Source organism: Muntiacus reevesi, chromosome 4 (assembly GCF_963930625.1).
Source record: "Muntiacus reevesi chromosome 4, mMunRee1.1, whole genome shotgun sequence".
NCBI classification, from domain to species: Eukaryota; Metazoa; Chordata; class Mammalia; order Artiodactyla; family Cervidae; genus Muntiacus; species Muntiacus reevesi.
The window spans coordinates 71,166,830-71,190,247 of NC_089252.1; the positions used below are offsets into that span (position 1 = coordinate 71,166,830).

The 23,418-nt window shown below is 54.1% G+C and overlaps 1 protein-coding gene across 1 annotated transcript; it reads right to left on the reverse strand.

Annotated features, from left to right (window-relative positions):
- Positions 1-164: 164 nt before the first annotated feature.
- On the reverse strand, positions 165-22,123 carry PLCD1 (phospholipase C delta 1). The gene is made up of 15 exons (XM_065933002.1): positions 21,944-22,123; positions 14,667-14,831; positions 11,252-11,480; positions 4,344-4,473; positions 4,012-4,243; positions 3,401-3,602; positions 2,865-3,009; positions 2,638-2,787; positions 2,386-2,544; positions 2,010-2,169; positions 1,704-1,820; positions 1,132-1,310; positions 907-1,039; positions 680-829; positions 165-526 (listed from the first exon to the last, which is right to left on the reverse strand). Exons 1-15 carry the CDS (start codon positions 21,975-21,977, stop codon positions 441-443), a joined length of 2,271 nt encoding a protein of 756 aa, XP_065789074.1. The 5' UTR covers positions 21,978-22,123; the 3' UTR covers positions 165-440.
- Between the last annotated feature and the right edge of the window lie 1,295 nt (positions 22,124-23,418).

The window sequence follows — 23,418 nt, forward strand, 5'->3', positions numbered from 1 at the left end:
TTGCTCCACTGTGAAGGTGGAGAGAAGTAGAGAATGAGGTGCTGAGGCTGCAGGGCTCTGGGACACACATGCACACACATGCACACACATACATACACACACACATGTACACACACACGCTTTACAGGGATTTTTCTGGTATCCAGGTAAAGAGACCACAGTACTTAGTTTTACGATTTTTATAAAAACCCTCAACCCAGGGCTCGGCCGGAGGATGGAGAGAGGGCTGCGGTGTGGTCCCTAACGGAAGTGAGGACGGCACCAGGGGCTGGGCCAGCACCTGGGCTCCCAAGAGGCAGCAGCACAGACAGTAGGCTGGAGCTGAAGGTGGTGCAGGGCTGCCGGCTCTGAGCGAGGGGCTGGGACAGCCCCCATCGGGCCCCCAGACGTGGACAGAGGGTCCGGCCTGCTCAGGGCAGCCCTCACCAGACCCCCCGAGCCTAGTCCCGGACAGCCACCTTCACAAAGAGGGTGGCAGATGGGTGCTGGTCTCCGTTCTTGGAGAGGAGGTGGACGTGGCGATATCCTGGTGGGCAGAAGGGCGGGGAGGGGTGCACCAGGAGAGTTCCGTTCACTCAGGGAGGATGCATCAAGGGATAGCCAGCCCCCCCCCCCCCCCGGAGAAATGCCTCCCATCCCACCCTGCCTTCGGGTCACCTCCTTCCTCACAGACACTCACCCTCTTTGAGGCTTTTCAGGGGGATGGTGCTCTGGCCAATGAAGTCATTTTTGGAGGAGGCGTCATAGTCCTCCACCACAAAGCGCACGAGGGCAAGCTCAGGCACAGCCACCTCGAACTCAAACTCCGTGTCCCACCACGGGTTGAAACCTAGGGGGTGCGAGCACCGTGTCAAGAGCATGGATCCCAGCTCCGGGAGCCAGGCTCAGCCCGGGCCCAGCACGTACCATTATTGGTGACCACAGGGGTCTGGCGGCTTGCCACATCCCGGCTCACACCGTGGATCTCCACTGTCACCTTGGGGTCCACAATTGAATTCTTGTTCTTGTTGACTTTTGGCAGCTGCTGCCCAGAGATGACCTGAGGAGAGGCAGGGGATAATTAAGCGTTCAGGATGGTAGGGAAGGGGAAGGGAGGCCCGGGGCACCTGTCCCCCCAGTGGCTGGCCGTACCCTGACATTGAGTCGTTTCGGAGTCCACCAGGGCCCCTGAGCCAGGGCACGGGAGTTGAAGGTGGAGTTGGGGTCTCGTAGGAAGGCAGGCTTCAGCACGTAGCCACAGGCCCCATTGTCCAGGAAGCGGCCCTGGTACACATCCATCTCTGACCCAGGTGTCTGGAAATTCAGGGCCACTACAGGCAGGATAGAGTAGTCACAGGCTGTGGGGGGTGGTCTCAGGGGTCCCAGAGCCCAGCTGGCTTGGGATACACTGGGGCCCTGAGTCACGTAGTGAGGCAGAAGCAGGGTCCAGCATCACTCCAATGCCTACTGCCCTCCTGCTGCCCTAAGTGACCCACCACACCAATCTTACATTCCATTTCTGGGGCCAGAATTCAAAGGACAAGTGTGCTAATGATGAAATTTCAGAGGCTGTATTTGCGGGCGGGAGATATTTCCAAACTGAGATTACCAGCTCTGAAGCCCACAAATCCATGAATCTGGCTCTGCCTGGGTCCTCAGAGGCCCCTGGCCCTCCAGACAGAAACCCTCACCCAGGGCTCCTCCAAGCCTCAGCCAGCCCATACCGATCTGGCAGCCCCCATTCCACATCTCCACGGGGCTGTAGTTAGAGGAGTCGGTTCTCCAACCAGCGGGGTAGATCCTGCTCAGGTGATCCACGTTGTGGCGGACGAAGCTGTTTCCTGAGGGGGAGGTATGAGTTGGTCAGAAGCAGAGGCCTTCTGGGTGAGCCCAAGCCCCTGTCTAACATCGTGGAGTGCCAGCTCCGGGCAATATCTGGAGGGGTGGGAGCTAGTTCTGGCCCTGGCCAGCTCAGATGGTCAGACAGATGGGCAGCAATCTAAAGGGTGGGGAGGCAGGGCCAGCTTCACCTGATTCTTGGAGCAGTCGGAGGGCGCGGTTCTCAGAGAAGGATGACATCTCATAGAAAGCCTGCCCCGAGGTGCCAGGACTGGGGAAGCCCCGAAAGTGGACGCTCTTGCAGTAAACGACCATGTCGGAGAGTTCCTTCGCTAGCCTGAGCTTGTCCTCCTGGGGGCCATGGGGAGGCCCGGGTTAGACTCAGATATTGGGGCAGGTGGGCACTGAGAGAGCCAGAAACCCAGACAGAGACAGAGAGAGGGGGCAGAGGGTCTGAGTGGCAGCCACAGAGCACCTGGACAGGGCGAACATCCCACACAGTGTGGAGGGTGATGATGGTGGAAGGCCCCAGGGCTGCCCCCGCGCCCCCACAGCTCCCCCTCAAACCTTGGACTTGTGCTGCACTTGGCTCCTGACTGCCTCGTCCTCCATCTCAGCAGCCTCATCCTCGTCTGACACCACAGTGGCCTCTGGGCCACCTTCTCCTCCAGGCAGGAAGAGCCCCCCAAGCTTCTTCCCCTTCAGCAAGATCTTCCCCCTCAGTTGCTAAGGGTTGAGGGGGGCAGCTGGTCAAGATCCAGCGGTCCTCCTGGCCAGTCCCCTGCCCTCTCCTCTGGGCACCGGGTCCCCATGGGGCACCTCAGGGGAAGGCAGGCTGGTGACGACCCCGTCCAATGGCCGATCCAACAGCATGGGCCCCAGGAGGGTGCGCAGGTGCCGTGCCATCACGCGCTGCTGCTCCAGGCTGCAGTGGTTCTCCAAGGACAGGATGACAGGGTAGGGGGATGCCTGGAGGCCCAGGGGTAGATTAAGAGGGGTGGGTGGCCCCCGAGTATCTTCCTCCTCACCCCCAGGGGCGTGCCCACCTTGAAGGCATAGTCCCGGATGGCCCTGACCGCGTCACAGAAGAGGATCTTGGAGGTGAAGGTGTAGCCATGATAGATGATCGGCTCCTGGTTGGGCCCATCCCAGCAGTCGAGCTCCAGGCAGCGGCAGCCTTTGCACAGCGCCCTGCAGGTGGGGCGGAGAAGGCAATGGCACCCCACTCCAGTGCTCTTGCCTGGAAAATCCCATGGACGGAGGAGCCTTGTAGGCTGCAGTCCATGGGGTCGCTAAGAGTCGGACGACTGAGCGACTTCACTTTCACGCACTGGAGAAGGAAATGGCAACCCACTCCAGCGCTCTTGCGTGGAGAATCCCAGGGACCGGGCAGCCTGGTGGGCTGCCGTCTATGGGGTCGCACAGTGGCACACGACTGAAGCGACTTAGCAGCAGCAGCAGCTGCAGGTTGGGTGCGGGCGAGGTCCTTGGTCCCGCCCAGGTCAAGCCCCGCCCCGCCCCGCCCCGCCCCGCCACGCCCCACCACGCCACGCCACGCCACGCCCAAGTTGCCCTGCCCCACCGGATGTAGGCTTCTGTGCTGCTGGGACCCGTGAGCTGGTCTTCCAGCAGGTATGTGTTGTGCGAGGACGACACCAGGTAATGGCTGAGCGGCTGGTCCATGTCCTGGTAGACGCGCCGGTGCGCCAGGTCGAAGGCGCTGCCGTCAGCCGAGAGCAGGTACATGAGAAAGCCGTCCTTGGTCATCTGACGCTGCGCCTTGGCTGGGAGGCGGGAGGCGGGAGGGCGACTGCCGGTCAGAGCGCCCTGGGAGCAGGGGTCCCACAGCCCTGCCTCCCATCCTGAGCTGGTGCTCGGGTATCTCTTGGAAGGGGGTAAGTTTGAGTCTCTTGACCAGACCGTGACTATACCCCAGCGTGGGGCTCTGTCTCCTCCTCTTCTGTCCCCCACTCGGTGAGGCCTCCCTAGGGCAGGACCTCCTCACCGCCTTCTCCAGGACTGGACCCCCATCTGACGTCTTAAAGCGTTGTTTCCCAGGGCTGGGAAATATCGCCCAGGGGCCCTGGGGATGGCTGAGGCGTCCCCTGCCCTCCAGCTCCCGACTCGGGCTGCCGTCTCCCCAGAGGTCTTCCCGCCGCGTGGGGCCGGGGACTGCAGGCCGCAGGCCCTCACCCGTCTCGCTGGGTTCGTAGCGCTCAATGAGGGAGAGAGCCAGTGCAGGCCCCGCCGCCTCCTCCCGCTGCTGGTGCTGCAAGAAGGTCACCAGCTGGTCCACCGACAGGGTCTCTTTGGAGCCCGTGGCCTCCGCGAAGGTGCGGTCGATCTCCTTCCTCTGGGTCAGTATCTTGTAGAAGGTCTCGATCTCCTCATCCTCCAGGGAGTCTGTCTGAGAGTGGTCACATTCCTGCAGAGCCAGGACGCCAGGTAGGCAGGGCTCAGAGCCGGCCCCAAGCTGTGTTCCAGACGCACAGCCAGGCAGACCCAGCCCTTGCTTCCTGCCTCACCTTGAAGATCTTTCGGGCATAGCTGTCGTCCACCTGGATGTTGAGCTCCTTCAGGAAGTTTTGTAGCTCTTTGAAGCTCATCTTGTTGTCCTTGTTTTTGTCAGCTTTTCGCAAGCAGGAATGAATCCAGCTGGGCAAGAAATAAGGAAAGAACCCCAGGAGCCCTGGTACCCCCTAGATCCCAGCCAGAGCCATGGTTCAAGCTCTGGGTCAACTCCTAGGCCCAGGTGGACTGAGGGCTCCTATATACCCAGCTCCTGGCAGGCCTGGCTCCTGGCGCATCTGCATTTCAGTGGTAAGACCTAGTAGCCTCTTTGGAGGAAATATGACATCCAATGAAAGAGTCTTTTTCCTACTTTCTGGCTTTGAACCCTTTCAAAATTTCAAAAGTATTTATTTTCTCACTCTAAAAGGTCCATTACAGACAGTTGAGAAAATGAAGAAAAGTGAACAAAGGCCCCATAGTTCTATCACCCAGAGGTACCTACTGTTAATATTTCAAGATATGTCCTTTTGGTTTTCAATGTATAATTATTACTCAACTTGACTAAAGCATTTAAGGCTTATTTAGTAGGAAATAGCAAATTTCAAGCCCCTGATCAAAGGTGGGAACATCACATGCAAAACAAAGCCTGGATCATTGTGTCATGATTGCAGTGCATTGGTCCCTACTTCTTTCCCTCTATCTCTCCCATCAGCCTTGAACTTGAGAACTAGAAAAGGAGGGGCTCCATACTACATTCCAGAGAAAACAGAGAGCTAATTATAGAACAAGACAATGGGAACTCATGAGCACAATGAAAACATGATAGCAGCTTTTTGGAAGAAATCAGAAAGGAAACAGCAATATAAATCATGCCATATAAACATTTTTAAAATTCTGAGGATAGGCCGGCCCCTCGCCTGTCATGCACCGCACGTTCGTGGGGAACCTGGTGCTAAATCATTCGTAGATGACCTGCTTCTGGGTCGGGGTTTCATACATAGCAGAGCAGCTCCCTCGCTGCGATCTATTGAAAGTCAGCCCTCGACACAAGTGTTTGTAAAAAAAAAAAATAATTTTTAAAAAAGAAAAAAAAATTCTGAGGATCAAATAAAGAAAAAATAAAGTCATCTATCGGACAGACTGGAGGAAGCATTTGCAGCAAAGTTTTTGAAGAATTAATTAAAAAGAAAAGAGTATGATGACCCTGAAAACTAAACGAGAAAGGGATATAAACCAAACTTTTGCAAACATTGCTAGTAATCAAAGATATTAACAATTTGGAAATAAGATGCAATTTATTAGATGATAAATTTAGCAACTTAAAAGTATATTCCCAGTGCAAGTAAGGGTGAGGTTAAATGGACACTCATCCATCAGTTGGACAGAGTAAACTGGTACAACCCTTAGGAAGGTAATGTAGGGATATCAACCTGTTACACCAGTTGACTCAGTAATTCCACTTCCAGGAGTCTAGGTAAGGAAATACTTCTGAATATGAAAGGCTTTATGAACATAGTCCTTTGCAATGTTATTTATAGAGGTGAAAGAATAAAAACAAATGAGATGTTTGACACTAAAAGAATGGCTCACTAATTTATAGTACATCCACTCAGTGGAACAGTACACAGTCATTAAAGCTGAGACTATACTAACACAGGGAAATAATTATGACATAATGTTACATAAAAAATGACACAAATATGTTAATCTTCATTATTTTGGGCAAATGCATCATTAGACAAAATGAAATGCAGCAAGAAAAGATTAAAGGGAGAACTCAAATGTCAGTAGTTTCTGGAGGAGGCAGGTTTTCTGGGCCTTAAAGTTTCATTCTAACATACCCATATAGTTAAATTTGTATTTATATATATATATGTATGTTTTATGTAAATATACATTTACATAAAAAAGCATTATGGTAGAATTCCAGGTTAAAAAAAAATACAAGTTCACAGTGGTCCACCCAAGCATAAGGTCCCAGTGCTGATTGCTCTTCAGCAGGCTGGAACGGCTTTAAGACCTCAAGGTCTAGGCAGCAGAAGCCTGCAGAGGGCATGAGATTGTCCAAGCACAAGCCTGTGCAAAAGGAGTGACTATCAGAAAAGTGCCATAGAACTGGGCTGTTACGAGAGCTCAAAATTGGGCTTCCCTGGTGGCTCAGTGGTGAAGAATCTGCCTGCCCATGCAGGAGACACAGGTTCAATCCCTGGCCGGGGAAGATCCCACATGCTTCAGAGAAACGAAGCCTGTGTGCCACAACTATTGAGCCTGTGTTCTAGAGCCCAGGAACCGCAACTATTGAGCCTGCGAACCTAGAGCCCATGCTCAGCAACAAGAGAAGCCACTGCAATGAGAAGCCTGTGCACTGCAACTAGAGAAAAGCCCATGCAGCAGTGAAGACCCATGCAGCAATGAAGACCCAGCACAGCCAAAAATAAATAAACAGATAAAATTATTTAAAAAAAAAAAAAGAAAGTTCAAAGTTAGGCAGACAAAGCCTTGAGAAAAACACTTAAAAGTCTATGAAATGCTAAAAAGCACACAATAAAGGGATTCTACAGAGTTCAAAATGTCTCCCAAAGGAGCTGGATATACACTAGCAATGAGTAATCAGAAAATGAAATTAAGAAAATAATTCCATATAGTAACATCAAAATGCATAAAAATACAAATTCTTTTAATGTATAACTTACACTTCGAAAGCTACAAAACATTGTTGAAAGAAATTAAAGATCTAAATAAATGGAAAGATACCCCATATTTGCAGATCAGAAAGAAGACTTGATACTGTTAAATGAGGAATACTCTCCAAATTAATCTACAGATTCAGCACGATACCTGTCACAGTCATGCTGACTACTTGGCAGAAACTTACAACCCCATCCTCAAATTCGTATGGAAATTCAAGGGGCCCAAAAGAGTCAAAACAATCTTGAAAAAAATAAGTTTGGAAGACTCAGACTTCAGGATTTCAAAGATTCCTACAAACTTACAGTAACTAAAATGTTGTGGTGCTGGTGCAAGAAGAGACATTTAGATAAATGAAATTTAGATAAATGGAACAGAGGACTTCCCTGGTATCCCAGTGGTTAGAACTCCAAGCTTCCACTGCAGGGGTTATGGATTCAGATCCCTGGTTGTAAGAAGGGCAAATGGAATAGAATTGAGAGTCATGCAGTAAACGCTCATGCTGCTGCTGCTGCTAAGTCGCTTCAGTCGTGTCCGACTCTGTGCGACCCCATAGATGGCTGTCCACCAGGCTCCCCCGTCCCTGGGATTCTCCAGGCAAGAACACTGGAGTGGGCTGCCATTTTCTTCTCTAATGCATGCATGCACTGGAGTGGGCAAGAACACTGGAGTGGGTTGCCATTTCCTTCTCCAATGCATGAAAGTGAAAAGTGAAAGTGAAGTCACCCAATCGTGTCCAACTCCTAGCAACCCCATGGACTACAGCCTACCAGGCTCCTCCATCCATGGGATTCTCCAGGCAAGAGTGCTGGAGTGGGATGCCATTGCCTTCTCCTGTAAACCCTCATATTTGTGGTCAACTGATTTTTGACAAGGGTGTAAAGATAATTCAATGAGGAAAGAATAGTCTTTTCAATAACTGTATGTCTACATGCAAAAGAAATATGAAGTTGGATCTCTCATATCACACCATACACAGAATTTACAGAAACAAACTCAGAGAGGATCAGAGACGTAAATGCAAGTGCTAAAACTATAAGAAAAAATATGAGTAAATGTTTGTGACTTTGAGTTAGGCTAAGCCTTTTTAGATATGACAACAGAAAACACAGGCAACAAAGGCAAAAGGTAAATGTCTTAGAGCTCACTGAAACAAACATTCTGTGCTTCAGAGAAACCCACCAAAATAAGAACAGAACCCACAGGATGGAGAAATTAACTGTAAAGCATATATCTGATAAGAGACTTGTGTTTATAATATTTAAAAAAATTCTCACAACTAAATAATAGAAAAGTAACTCAATTAAAAAATGGGCCAGAGATCTGAATAAACATATCTCCAGAGAAGATACACAAAAGCACATAAAAATGGTCAATATCATTAATTATAAGGGAAATGCAAATCAAAACCACAGTAAGATACCTATTTAAAAAAGAAAATAACAAGAGATGGTAAGGATGTGGAGACATTGGAAGCCTTGAGCATTGTTGGTGGAGATGTAAAGTGGTACATGCTATGGAAGACAGAATAGGTGTTCCTCAAAAAGTTGAAAATAGAATTACCAGATGATGTCACAATTCCACTTCTGGGTATGTACCCCGAAGAATTGAAAACAAGGTCTCCGATACTTGTACACCCATGTTAATAGCAGCATTATTCACAATAGACAAAAAGTGGAAGCAACCCAAGTGTCCACTAGTGGGCGAATGAATAAAGTGTGGTGCATACATACAGTGGAATATTGTTCATATTAAAAGGATGGAAATTCTAACATAAGTGACAACATGGAAGAAACTTGAGGACATTGTGCTAAGTGAAATAAGCCAATGGCAAAATGACAAATACGGTATGAGTCCGCTCATATGAGGAACCTAGAGTAATCAGGTTCATAGAGACAGAAAGTACAGCAGGGGTTGTTGCCAAAGCCTGGGGGAGGCTGGAATGAGGAGCTACTGTTTAATGGGCACAGAGTTTCAGTTTTACAAGATGAAGAGTTCTGGAGATGGCTGAACAACAGCGTGAATGTACTTAACACTACTGAACTGTTTGCCTAAAAATGCTTAAAACAGCAAATTTTATGCATATATTACCACAATTTAAAATTAAATAGATCCATTAAAAAGAACAACAAATGGGCAAAGGATCTGTTGAATAGCTATTTCTCCAAAGAGATATACAAATGTCCAGTAACCACATGTAAAGATGTTCAACCCACTAGCTATCAAGGAAATGCAAATCAAAACCACAGTGAAATGCCACTTCAAGCCCACAGGATAGCTGTCATAAAAAAAGGCAGATAACAAGGAGTAGTGAAGATGTGACAAGTCAGAACCCTCATACACTGCTGGTGGGAGTTTACATTTCCTCTCGGGAAAATAGGTAGTTGTTCAAAAGTTCATAGTTACCACAAGACTCAGAAATTCTCGGTATGTATCCAAGAGAAATGAGAACATATGTCCACACAAAAACTTATACACAAATGTTCAGAGCACCATCATTCAGAGAAGCAGAAACCCAAATGGCCATCACCTGCCGATTGGATAAATGCGGAATAGCCAGACAGTGGAATAGTATTAGGCACACAGAGGAATGAAGTACCAATACAGGCTATGACATGGACAAACCCTGTTGTTTAGCCGCTGAGTTGTGTCTGACTCTCTGCAAGAGTCAGACTATATAAGAGTCATTCCTAGTGGACTATATAAGCCCACTAGGCTCCTCTGTCCATGGGATGTTCCAGGCAAGAATACAGGAGTGGGTTGGCATTTTCTTCTCCAGGGGATCTAACTTCCCGACCCAGCGATTGAACCCACGTCTCCTGCGTTGGCAGGCTGATTTTTTTTACTGCCGAGCCACCAGTGTGTCTCCATAACATTATGCTAAGTGAAAGAAGCCATTCAAAAAAGACTGTAGGTATTCCATTTATATAATATGTCCAGAAAGACAAAGTATCAATAGATTTGTGAGACAGAAAGTAGATTAGGCCTTGGGGGTTGTGGGGAAATGGGAACTGCTAAAGAGTATGGGTTTCATTTTAGGATAATGAAGATCTTCTAAAATTCATGGGGTGATGGGTTGCATAACTGTGAATACACTAAAAAGCATGGACTTGTACACTTTTAGTGGATGACTTATGTGGTAAGTGAATTATATCTCAGTAAAGCTGTCATAAAAAAAAGAGTTGGTACTGGTTCCACCCTAATCCTATATACCAGAAGCCTGATCTCTTGCAACCATAGACTAGCACATTGCTGTGCCCCTAGATTTTGAAGTAAATTTGTTTCAAGCCCCCTGGCTGGCCTGCATCAGGCCTGGGAGAACTTGATCACTCTCCAAAGAATGGCACAGGGGATGGGGTAAGTGGGAGTGGACCGTGGCCTCCCAAACTCCCAGAGGGGGAAAAAAAAATGCAGCAACTCTAGGAAACATTAAAATGTCTAAGACTAGGGGACTTCCCTGGCGGTTCAGTGGTTAAGAGTCAGCTTCCAATGCAGGGGGTTCAGGTTCCATCCCTGGTCAGGCAACTGCCCACATGCTGAATAGCAGGGCCAAAAAAAAATCTTTAATAGATAAAAAAAGAAAACTAAGACTGTTTAAAAAAAAAAGATACATAATGGTTTTTTTTTTAAGTCCAAGATTAGGTCTCCCATTGAAGCAGGCAGCTCCCCTCAGCCTCCCTAGTCTCCCAGCTCTGCTGGTTACAGCGAGGGCACGAGGGCCATCACGGAGCTGCACTGCCGTCTGGCCCTGGGGTCAGAGTGGACAAAAGAAGGCCCAAGTACCTTCCCTGCTTCCCCCAACTATGTTCTCTCAAAATTTGTACGTTGAAGCCCTGACCCTCAATGTGATGTATTTGCAGACAGGGCCTTGAGAGAGTTAGATAAGACCATGAGTGGGGCCCTGGTGATGGGATCAGTGCCCATGTAAGAAGAGACACCAGACATCTCGTTCACTCTCTCTCCCCACCTCCCCCCGATGTTAAGACAGAAGACAGCCATCTACAAGCCAGGAAGAGAGCTCCCACCAGAACCCGACCCTGCCTGCCGCCCTGATCTTGCATTTCCAGCCTCCAGAAGTGTGAGCAAATTAATTTCTGTTGTCTAAGCCACCCAGTCTACGGTAGGTTGGTTATGATGGCCCCAGCCAGGTGTCTTCCGTACCGAGGCTGCCCTGGGGACAACCATAGCCAGTAGCCGCAGGCTGGGTCTGGGTCCACCGCCCCCAAAAGGATACTGTCGCAGCTTCTGCCGCTGGTCCATGGAGCCCGAGTGGTGGATAATCTTGCTCAGGCCCTGCACCCAGTGCTGGGCATCGGCCGGCGATGGGGCAATGAGGTCTAGAGTACTGCGCTGGTCCTTGAAGACGATGGAGAAGCAGCGGTTCTCAGGCACGTCCCGAGCAAACTTCTCCAGGCCTTCTGTGCGGTGGCCCATTCGCACCTCCTGAATGTCCTCGATGGAGACTGCGGGAAGGGGGCGGGGGTGCAGAGAGAGCCGTGAGGGGCAGGAGGATGGTCAGAGTGGGGACAGACGAGGCTGGCGTGGAGAAGGGAAGGGAGACACAGCAGCAGCAGGCAGAGTGGAAATGCCCGGGGGGAGAGAGGCTGACTTTAGGGCGGGAAGGGCTCCTGTGGTCCCAGGCCTCCTGTTTCTGTGCTGGGAGGAAGTGGGGCCCCTGGGAGAGGATCGGGGCAGGGCAGGGCTCTCAGAAAGTGACGGGAGAGGCCGCTCTGGAGCTTGGGGCCTGTGACGGAGGGGTGGCCACGTGCTTTCCTGCTGTACTTGACTTTGGGCCCTACCCCTCCCTCCAAGACAGCCAAGAGAGCCTCCAGGCTCTTCTGACCACTCCGCAGACTGGAGCCACCCTCAGTCAGCCCTGGGCCTGGGGTTTGGAGATGGAGGTCCAATGACAGAGGGAAAAGCGCTTGTGTCAGGGGGCAGCCAGGGCCTTGCCTGCATGCATCTGTGGGTCCTGATCTCACGGAGCCCCTTGGGAGGGATGGTGCTCCAGGATCCCGAGAGGTAGACAGAGGGTGCCCCTGGGGGTCTGAGACGACGTCATTCTATCCTTGGGGACAGAGGGGGCCCTCCTGGGGCAGCCCAGCTTTCCTAGCTTCAGGGAGCAGCAAGGCTCTGCTTGCCCCCCGTCAACCCCAAGGTGCCCTCCTGGCCTGACTGGGAGCTAGTCCTACAGCTGGGCTCGTGCTGGGCCTCCCAGCATCTGGAGCCAGGTTCTGCCCCTGCCGCGACCCCATTCCAGGCCATCCACATCCATCTTCCCTGGGTTGAGACCAGCTCTGGGCAACAGCCTGCCCGTCCTTCCTGGTGAGTGCCCGAGGGCCGCCCGGTCACCTGCAGGCCCCACGTGTGAGGCATGTGCCATCCCGGGCAGCAGGCTCTGAGGTGTGAGACACAGACCCTGGGCTGTCCGGGATGCAGAGGAGATCCCTGTTTAATCCCTCCCTGCAGCCTCCCCAGCCCTGCCAGGCCCCACACCGGCTGCAGCTGCCCCAGACGGGGAATGAAAACAGGAAGCCTGGGTGGTAGGGGCCAGCTCCCCACCCACTCCAGAGAGAAAGTCCAGATGCCTTCCTGACTGATAACCCTTGTCTGCCTGTGGTAACCAAAGCGGAGGGATGCTAGTGGGGTCGGGATCAGGGAGGCAGTGGAGACTTGGGGAGCAGGAAGCAGAGACACAGAGCACTGGGAGAACTGCCCCCCTCCGCTGCTCCTGGCCCCAGGGGTGGAGCGCAGGCTCACCGCTCACCTGGAGGAGGGAAGTAGATGACAGGCATGCCCAGCCCAGACCTGTCTCTGTGTCTCGGACACTCCTCACCTGAGCGCACCTGATGCCCAACCCCCAGGCTATCACCCCTGTGGCCCCTCCTGTCAGGATGCAGGCCCTTCACTCACAACCCTTCCGTGTTCTTATCCCTGCATCTCTGCTCATGCTGGATCTCTGGCCTGGGAGCTCCGTCCTGCCCTTCTGCCCACAGCTGTCCCGGACAAGGTTCCCATCTCACTGGCCCAGGTCTAGCAAGGCCCAGATCTCCTATTCCGTCTACCCTCTGCCCACCCCCGCCAAGTGCTTGGCATACACTGGGAACCATGTCCTGGATGGTGAATGGGCTTCCGAGAGTCCCCAGGGCTCAAAGAGGAGGATGCCCCATTCCCATGGGGCCGCCAACTGCCAGCATCTAACAGGAAACCCCGTATCAGGGCAGAGGTCTGTGAAGGAGCCTGGCTGGAGCCACAGACAGAGGCAAGGGTTGGGTCACTCCTGTCTTATGTGACCGACATGTGTGCAGTGTCAACATTTTTCTGAGAGCTTTCTGGCTCCATCCCCTCCAACCCTGCCCTCCCCTGCTCAGACCTCCCATGGCCCACAGCTCCCAGGACCCAGCCAGGCTCCCTCCATCTGACCCTGCTGCGGACCTGCAGGTTACACCTTCTCAGGATTCTGTCCAGTGTCCTGGGGCCTGGCGGACCCTCCCTTTCCTCCTCCCACATGGGCCTGTGTCTGTGCTCATCCCCAGGGGCTCACCCTGCCTGCACCCCGTCCTCAGCCAAGGGCAGGTGAATGGGTGATGAATTTCCAGGGACTTGGACTGTGAGAGAACTCCAGCTGCAGTGATCTTTCATACTACCAGCCACATGTGTCTATTCACATATAAATTAGTTAAAATTCAGTGAAATTAGGAATTCAGTTCCTCAAGCACAGTAGCCACAGTCCAAGTGCTCGAGGGCCACCGGTGGCTAGTAGCTGATATATTGAACAACACAGATATAGAACATGTCCATTATCATGGAAAGTTCTTTTGGATAGCTTTGGTCTAAACTTTTCCCACTTAGTAAAGGTACAGAGGGAACCTCTCATTTTGCAAAATGTTTGGGACGTTCTGTGTTGGCAGAGCTTGCTTCCTAAGACCTTGCAGGAGGCACTCTCCATCCACAGGCTTGAGCTCTGAATTCCTAGACCTTTTCTGAAGCTTCCAGAAAGCCCTCAGGCCCACAGCCTCGAGGAAGCTGCCCAGCCAAGGTCTCTCTATCCCAGCTGTGCTCCACCCCAACCTGCCGGTCCAGGGAGGCCGGCCTGCTCCAGCCCAGGGAGGAGCTGCCTCCTGCAGCCCCACCTCTCATCCTGTCCACCAATACCCGGAAGGGTCTTATCTGCCCTTGGACTTTGGGCCTTACCACACCTGAGTCCTGATCCATCCGCCCAACTTCCCTCCTTCCCACAAATGTCTGGGTGGATACCTGTGAGCGCTGGTAACATTGTTCTATTCCCTTCTTACTTGGGAGCCTGACTTTTCCCATCTGTGGCCACGGCTATGTATCCCCACTTCCAGAAAGCGTGAGCATCTCCATCTGTGGTCCATGACTGCCCTCTCTAGCCCAGACTAGGCCTCAGTTTCCCTGTCAGTGATTTAACTGACTCTTTTCCCCGAGCCTGACCGCCTCAGATTCCCCATACCTGATATCCTGGTTGCATGACTGACCGCTGCCCGCCAGTCCAGGCCTCAGTTTCCCTACCTTTGGTCGTGGTCCACGATTGACCTCCAGCCCCACCCCACCCCACCCCAGCCAGCGTTTCCCGTCAGAGCGCAGGAGCAGCTCCCTGGCCCTCCCCCGCAGCCCGGGGCACTCACACAGCTGGGATTCCGGGGTCCTCATGACCTTGCGGGACTCCTGCCAGATTGTCTTGCAGTCCTCCTGCAGCTTGTAGAAGCGCTCTCGCCGCCATGAGTTGGACTTCACCTTCAAGAGCTGGCCGCCCTTCAGCAATGCCTGAAGGTCCTTGTCGTCCTGTAGGCCTAGGGGACAGAGCTGGGAGGATGCCACCTCCTCTAGGGTACCTGCTGCCCCAAGCCCCATGCTGGCTCATTTTTCACCAGCCTCATCCTCAGCTCTCTATTCACTTCTCCCTCCAGCACCCTTGCTCCAACCTGATTCAGGAGCCCTGCCTTCTCCGGGAAGGCATCTCCGATTCCAGGTGAGGCTGTGCAAACCTTAGGGTACCCACCTGTTCAAGGCCACACTTTATACGTAATGACCTGCAACCCACAGCTGAATGGACAAAGAACACACGGTTTCTGGGGGACCATACCCCTAGAAAATGGCCTGGCTCCAAAAGACTTAGTAGGCTCCTCCCTATCATACCTAGGGGTCAGAGTGACCTAAAGATCAGGCAGGACCAAAAGATCAGGCAGGAAAGAAGAGGGGTAACCACAAGTGGAAATGGATCCCAGAGCACCATGAGTATCATAAGCCCAACAGCCTCCCAAGTCCAATGGCTCTGGAATCATGTATTGGGTCCAGGCTAGGCCTGCTGGGATGCTTCATCCCTCCCTGTCCACCCCATCTCTGAGTGGCCTGGGTCTGGGACCTCTCAGGGTAGAGCAGCCCAAAGGCATAGTGCAGGCCTTTCCGGAGCTGAGGCAGCACCTGGCTCAAGGCCCCGCAGTAGGGAGAACTCTAACTGCCTGACCCCCTCCCACCCGGCTTCTTTCAGAGATGCAGGCTGGCCTGGGGCGTGGGCTCCCAGAGACAGTGTCCTTCGTCCTACCAGACCCAAGCAGGAGACACCAAAGGGGCACCAGGCCTAGTTTCACAGCATCCCTCATCCCAAGCAGACCCTGTGCCAACTGTGATCAAAGAGGGACCCCACACCACCATAGTGACCCATCAATGTAACGGTGAGAGGTACATCTAAATGCACATCTCGAGCCTATCACCCAAGCCACATGGAGCCCAGCAACCAGCACTGTTCAGAGCCAATAGCACTGTTCAGAATCAATAGGTCTATTGGGGCCCCTTCTGTCCCCCCAAATGAAAACTCTGTGGCTTTTCAGCAGTCTTTATCCTGCTCAAGCAGAGTGGAGGCTTCAGAAACTGTGTGTGTCCAGTGTGAGGGGCCTGTACCTAGGCCTACAGGCTTTTCTTATCTCAACCCAGATCCCCAGCCCCAGATAGGTTCTCCCACTTTATCCATGACCCCAGTCCCTACCCCCAGCCAGCCTGCTCCAGACACACATAGGATCTACAGAATCTTCTGGACCACTTCCCCAGGCCTCAGCCTCTATCCCTCCCTAGTCACCCTCCTCCAGTGGGAACATGACCCCATGCTAACGCTTCCCCCTCCACAATTTTTTTAGGCAACTTCCTTCCCTCTCTGAACTTCTATTCCGCCATCAGCACTGGGTGATGTCTGATGTGACCTTCCCTCACCTTTGTTCCAAGTCTCTCCACCCCCTTGCCTTAGTGTCAGCAGTTCCCCTTCAGCCACAGGGGAGGCCCAGTGGAAGAGAAGGCTCCTACAGAATGTCCTCAACTGCTGGCTATGTCTTGGGGGCTCAAGAGAGAGGACAGAGAGAAGGTCGTTCCCACTATCTTCTAGAGGAGAGAGCCGCTCAGCCTCAGCTCAGCTGGGGGATCCCACTGTCCCTCCTGAGGCTGAGGTCAGCTGAGAGGGACATCCCCTTACCCTCTGCTTGCACTCCCCTCCCCCTATCCCTGCCCAACTGGGGCATCAGGGGGTGCACACGCATGGCACAGATGGGAGCGGGGGCACAGGGTCGGAAGCCTGTGGGAACTCCACCCTCCAGTTCTGGAAAACACCGTGAGCAGACGACACGTTCATCCTGTTCTGGAGCCAGACTGCAGCCCTGTCGGCAGTCAGGCAGAGATAAGTCCCTTGTCTGCCAACATGGCTTCCGGAACACAGACCTTGGTCCCAAAGGGGGTCTTGATAATAGTGGCCCTCCAGGCTGCTGGGAAACCTGAGCAGATACCTCCTTCTCTGAGCTTCATTTGACGCCCTTTTGTTTCTGAGGCCTTTGGTCTGCCCCCGGCCCTTGCTCCCCTAGCATCCAGAAGGTCCATAGGCACCCCTTCTTCCAGCCCCACTCACTCAGGTGTAGCACCTTCTCCCGTGGGAAGGTGGCAGAGAGGGGCCTCTGAGCTCAGGGACCCCTGGGTTGACCCTGCAGCCTCATCAGTCTGCCCAGGCTAGTGGCATATAATGAGGTGGCCACATGGGGAGCGCAGAGGGGCTGCAGTGCTAAAAGAAGGGGTGTACGATGCCAAGAGCCCTGCCCATGTACCTAGGGTGATGCCTGATGAAGACAAACCGAGTCTGAAATCCAAAGCAGTGCACAGCTACACAGATACAGCCACACACAGTCACACAGTCCACCATACTCATCATACACTGCCGTACACACCAGGAAGAGACAGTGGGTCACACACAGTGACACGCATTGTTACATGGAGTCACACACAGCCAAACAAGGTACAGTGCCAGAACATCATCATTGTCATAATGATAGTAGCCACCATAATAATAGTTCATATTTAAGTAAGATCTTGTTCTTAGCACATGTATTTAAGCACCCCAACAACCTTATGAGGAAGACAATACTGTTCCCATTTTACAGATGATGAAATTGAGGGTCAAGGAAGTTACACGGTGGAGTTGGGACTCAGAAGCCTGCCCACAGCATCAGTGCTAGGAAACGTTACCTTATACAGCCACCACTCGGGCATGCTGCCACAAAGAGCAACAGCAGAAAATCTATAGAACACACACACCATAACGCAGATGACAGAATCACCCAGCTGTCTGGGTCACCCACTGTCACATCGGTCACCCACAATCAAACATGGTGTGCAGCATCACAGCGGCTCACACACTGTCACGCTGGTGCCATTTGATTACCCAGCATGGCATATCCTCATAGATGCACAGTGGTCCCAAGTACCATACAAGTGACAGAATTACCACTAGGCGTGTACGCACGATGGTTTGAGAGTGGCAAGGGGCAGGGTCACCAATCCCCCCAGTACTCACACCACATGTCAACCCTGCCAAAACAGCCCCACTGCGAGTCATACACTCACAGAAGCACTAAACAGGTCCAGGCCCCGAGACACACAGTCTGCGTCCTGCTCCAGCTGCCTTCCCAGCCTCCCCTGATCTCGGGACCCTTGAATCCCTTACCCAGCCTCTGCCCATTGAGCGCTGCCACCTTGAGGCTCTGTTCCTGCAAGTAGAGCTCTCTGGAGCGGCTCAGTCTCCGGCTTGGCCTCCGGACCCCAAAGCACTGCATGACTTTCTGAAGTGCCCCTGCCGCCCAGCAAACCTGGCCCGGGACAGTGCGGCGTCCAGAAGGCGGCCGCAGCCCTAGGGGCGGAACCACCTTCTGGGAGGGGAGCAAGAGAGACCTCGAGTAGTTGGGCGGAGCTAGAACCGGGGGGGGGGGGGGGGGGCGGCGGGCCTGGATGGGTGGGTGGGGCCTTGAGTCTAGAGGCGGGGCGATACAGAAATCAGCGCCTAGGGGGCGGAGCCATATCCTAGGAGGCGGGGCCAGTTCCAGAGGGGTAGAACCGATGCCTCCGGGAGATGAGGGGAGAGTGGAATCAAGGCGGGGGGAGGAGGGGCCCGAGCTCAGAAGGCGGGGCGCTCCGAAGGAGGAGCCGGGACCAGGAGGCGGGGTGGGACAAATCCATAACCCAGGAAGCAGATCAGTGGCGAAAGTCAGAGTCCAGAAAGCGGGCTGGGGCGGAGCCAGAGCCAAAGAGGCGGGGAGCGAGAGGAGCCAGGTCTGGGAGGCGACTTGGAGCAGAGTCAGACTCAGGAAGACGGCGGGGGGCGGAGCCAGAGCCGGGGGAGGGAACAGCGATCAAAGCAAGGCCGTTTTGGGGCAGGGAGGGCGGTACCTCGACTTTGGAGGCTGTGTTGGGGAGACTAAGGGGCGGAGACTGAGCCGGGAATCCTAAACACTCAGCTGGAGACCTGGCGGCGGACCAGAGGGCTGGGTGAGATTGAGCCGAGGAGGGAAGCCCGGCCCGGCGGCGGCCCGGGCTGCAGAGTCTAGCGGACAGCCGGGTGGGGCCAGGCCAGGCAGAGTTGAGGATGGAGCTCGGCCGGACACCGGAGCCCGCCAAATATTTTACCTCAGTTACTCAACGAATCCATTGTGACTGAGTGGGCCGTTGCTTCACATGTGAATCCCAGGTAGGCCTGTTTCCTTCTCAGGGAATTTCTCTACCTGAGTGGGATAATCTCCAATGTGCCAAATGCGAATGGAATTCTTGAAAAAATGCTGCATCTTAAAAATGAGTCCATTAACACAGGCTTGCTTTGATAAATAGGTGAGGACTCTATATGAAACTGTGCTGCCAGTGTGCTCGGGAACAGTGGGATCTTTCATGTAAGTTACCACCCCACTTTCACTCACCCAGCAATTATTTATTGAGCCCCTACTGTGTGCCAAGGTCAGGACATCACCCAGACGCCTGACTCACTCCTCTCTTTTACTCCCTGCCTCTGAATGGTTCCTTCATTTGCCTCACTGCAGCTCGTCACCAGCACTGACAGTGAGTCACTTGCAAAGCCAGTTATTAGCACGACAAGCATGGCAATAATAATAATAAACTGAAGTGCAGAGTGACTTGTCTAAGGTCTCACCTTGGAGAATAATAAAGCATGGGAACGTGTGTTAGTGAAGGTGAGCTGGAATATGAGCACAAACAAGTTATTCTTCATTTGTAGTGAAGGGAGCTGAGGGTAAGGGGAAGCCTCTGTTTTAGAGAAACCACACAATGGTTTTTAACCAGAGAGCCAAGGACTCCTCGAGGACCTGTGGATAGAATCACATCTCAATATAATTTGCTTCCTTCAAATTCTTATGTATTTTACTGTATACATTTAAAAACTTGATCCTGAAAAGAGGTCCACAGGCTTCATCTGACTGCTAAAGTGGTCCATGGTACAAAAAAGTTTAAGATCAGTGTGGATCAGTGTGTGTCCGTGTTGTGTGGGCCTGGAATCCCAGGGACAGACATGTTGGAAACAATCGAGGTGGGTCGGGGGTTGCAGAGGGGACAAAGGCAGTTAAGGGAGGTAATTTTGGGTGATGAGCTAGAAGCAGCAGGGCCTCCAGGGGAACAGCTTTGGATTGCAGGGTTCGTGCCAGCTCCGCAGGAAGGGCTGGGCAGTCAGGCACTTGAGAGGCAGGTCTCAGACAGGATGGGCCAGGGCTGCCAAGCCCATGCCACAAGACTGGGAGGTGCTAACTGAGACTCGGTGCGGCTCCCTCTTCAGGCAAGATACTAGGGCTGCCTAGAAACAGAGGCTCCTGGAGAAGGGAATGGCAACCCAATCCAGTATTCTTGCCTGGAGAATTCCATGGACAGAGGAGCCTGGTGGGCTACAGTCCAGGCTACAGTCCACGGGGTCACAAAGAGTTGGACATGACTGAGTGACTAAGCGCACACACACACACACACACACACACACACACACACACACTGAAAGAGACTGGACAAAGGCACAGAGGCCAGAGGCTGGAGCCCATCCCGTGATCTGAGGCTGCAGCTGTGTCAGAGGCCACCAGAGGGCTTATAGGACGTCTGAGTGTGAAGTGGGCGCGGAGGAGGTGGCAGTCTGCAGGATAGACAGCACTAGCTAAAGGATGATGAGAGAGAAACAGAGGTCTCTACTGTGATCCTCTGAGCTGCCCAGCCTCCCTGCCAGTCTGGAGGAGCACTAAGGATACCTCTGTCCTGAGGGAAGAAGAGGGGGCACTGGAAAAGGCAGGGATCCCACGGCCCAGCTGGAAGAGTTTGCCCTGAGAGCCCAGACAACTGGTATGAGGGTAACAGCTCTGGGCACTGAACAAGGTCCCTCTGGGCCATGGGGCCCAGGTCTGAGCCAATCAGGAAACATGAGACAGACTGGGTACTGGCTGAAATGAACATCTGAGTCTCCCTGAGTTCCAGGGGGTCTCTAGTGGACAACTGGAGGGCTCTGCCTTTCCCCTTCCCATCTATTACTTCCACTGCCAGCACAGAAATCATGGTCTAGATGGATAGTTTCCTTGATTTAGACCATCCAGCATGGTTTAGATGGATAGGTGGTGGGCACTAATCTCTTGGACTCCAGGGGTACTAGAAAACAGGGAGATTGACTTAAGCAGTGATCAGAGTGAGAGAGGCAGGGTTTGCTGCGCTGGCAGATGACCTGGGGGGCAAGAGTGTAAACAGCCCTCTAAGAGTGGGTAAGCCCCCAGACTGGCGCAAAGAGAGGCCAGGTGCAGGTTGGGGACCCCGTGCAGCTAGGACACCCCCCTCAGTCCCTGCAGTCCGGAGGCCACGGCTGCTCTCTCTTCTGGAGAGGGTGCGATAGGACAAGGAGCTTGTCCAAGACTGTTTCCCGGTCGTTCGGAAGAGACAGAGCTTGGCTGGACAAAGCTGAGAGCCACAGGCAGCTAGAGTGGAGACCCGAGCCTGTCCGGCCAGGAGGGCGCGCAGATGGGGGCGACCGGGCTGCTCTTCCCAGCCCGGGGGGCGCTGACCATGATTTCTGCGCTGGGCAGTTACTGCGGCACGGCCCCACCTCACCTCGCACACCTCCTCGCCCCGCTCTTCCCACCCCGCGTCACTCACGCGCCCGGACGCGGTCCAGGCACGCCTGTGCGCTGGGGAGCCTCTCCGGGCGGCCCGGACGGGGCGGAGAGAACTTGGGTTATTCGTGGATGTCGGTTCCTTCCCTCCTCGGCCCCTGCGAGCGCACCAGACCCTGGAGCCTAGCCTTCCGAGACCAGGATAAGGGAGGGGGTCGCCCCCAAGGCCGCGGGGCCGGGGGGTCGTCTTTAGGGAAGTCTTCAGACTCGCACACCCGTTTTCTCCCCACCGGCCGGGTCTGCGGGACAAGCCTGGAAACGCCCAGGGTCGCGCCCGGCAGTCGGGTCGAGATTTCCTCAATGCGACAAAAGGGCCGAGGGGCGGGCCCGGGGCGGGGCGGAGGGCGGCCGACGGAGCAGGGGGTCCCCCGCCCTGGGCCGGGGACGGCTTTTCGCGGGGTCGGCCCAGGAGGGGACGCCCCCGCCGCCCCCCGCTCCCCGCGAGAGGGCCGAGCACTCACCGTGCAGGGTCAGGAAGTCCCGGCCCGAGTCCATGCCCGACGGACGGCGTGGCGGGAGGGGTACGCCGCGGGACACTCGTCCGCGGCGACAGCGCAGCGGCCTCGGGTCCGAGCGGAGTGTGGTGGAGGGACCCGAATGGACTGCGGGGGGCCGGAGGCCGGAGGTGGGCCCGGGACTCCGCTCCGCCCCCCGCCCGCCCGCGCCCCCGCCCCCTGGGCCCTCCAACCCGCGCCTCTCCCCGCCCCTCCTGGGGTTTGGCTAGGAGGGCAGAGGTGGGGGCCTGGAAGCCCGGCCATCCCTGGCCCAGGCCTGTGGGCGCGTCCCGGACAGAAATAGCCAGATCCCTCTGGCTTCCTCCGCCGCCGCCACCCACAGGCCGCGGGCCCTGTCATTAGCGCCAGCGGCCGGGCCCCACGCCCTGCCTGTGGGCGCTTCGCCGGGTTACAGTGATGCGCGAAAGAATCTGCGTCCTCTTGGGACCGGGACCGCGTAACGTTCGACGCCCATCCCGGCTGGTGCAGAAGGCAGCCTTGGAGTCCAGGCGTCCATCCGCGGCTCCACGGATGTCTGCTTTCTCTTCTGCAGAATGGGTGCATGAGCTCGAGTTAGAAGGTCCTCGGAGAGGCATGCACGGATCTAGTCTGCAGAAGGGTCCCCTTCCCTCTCTCTGGGAAGTTTCTAACCCTGGGAGTGCCTTTGGCGAGGGCTGGGGCAGAAGCCATAAAACTTAAGAGTCGGTAGTTGCAGAGAACTCTCCTTTGAGCCCCTCACACCCCAAACGCCTGGCGATCTGTACAACAAAGTGGGGGACAGAACCTAGGACATCTCCAAGGTTCCTTTTTTGGGTAGCATCCGAAGGGACTGTCTGGACAAGGGGTACCCTTGCCCCTACTCCTACAATCAACTCTTGCAGTTCTAACACACTTTTTATCAAGTACCCAGAGACACCCCCCCCCCAAAGACCCAGAATCCTGCTGCCCACCAACTTTTGGGGAAGTCCTTGTGAGAGCCCCCAGAAGACCTTCCAGGATGGGGGTGGTGGTGGTGCTGAGCCCACCAGTGAATCCCCCAGGCTTCCTGGGCTGATGAAGCCAACAGTGAGAGCCTGGCAGAACCAGTTGGACCCCAGCGCCTCCCCCTCCCAGCAGAGGCAGGTCTGGGTGGCCTTGAATACCTCAGGAAGGGATGTAAGCCAGCCAGAGGCCAAGTTGTACCATCCTAATGATTGAGGCTGGGTCAGGACTTTGGAGAGCCCCCCTCTCTTGGCACGCCTCTCCTGCACAGAGAGGGCTAGCCCTTAATCCGGCACTCTCTCCAAGTGGCCTGCCCTCAGGCCTGTCCATGCCCTCCTTGCTTTCCCTTCTGCTCAATAACAAGCAAGTCCACACAAAGCCTCCCTTCGGAGCTCCAGCCTGGGGTCAAGGAGGCCGAGGGGTCCTTCTCTGTCCTCACTCTCTCCTCCAGGCCAGGATGC

Coding starts and splice junctions, on each gene's coding strand:
- PLCD1 (XM_065933002.1), bottom strand. CDS start 21,977: ATGGACTCGGGCCGGGACTTCCTGACCCTGCACG. Junction 14,832..21,943: donor GGACTTCCTGACCCTGCACG/GTGAGTGCTCGG, acceptor TCTGTCCCCTAG/GCCTACAGGACGACAAGGAC. Junction 1,311..1,703: donor GAATGGGGGCTGCCAGATCG/GTATGGGCTGGC, acceptor TCCTGCCTGTAG/TGGCCCTGAATTTCCAGACA.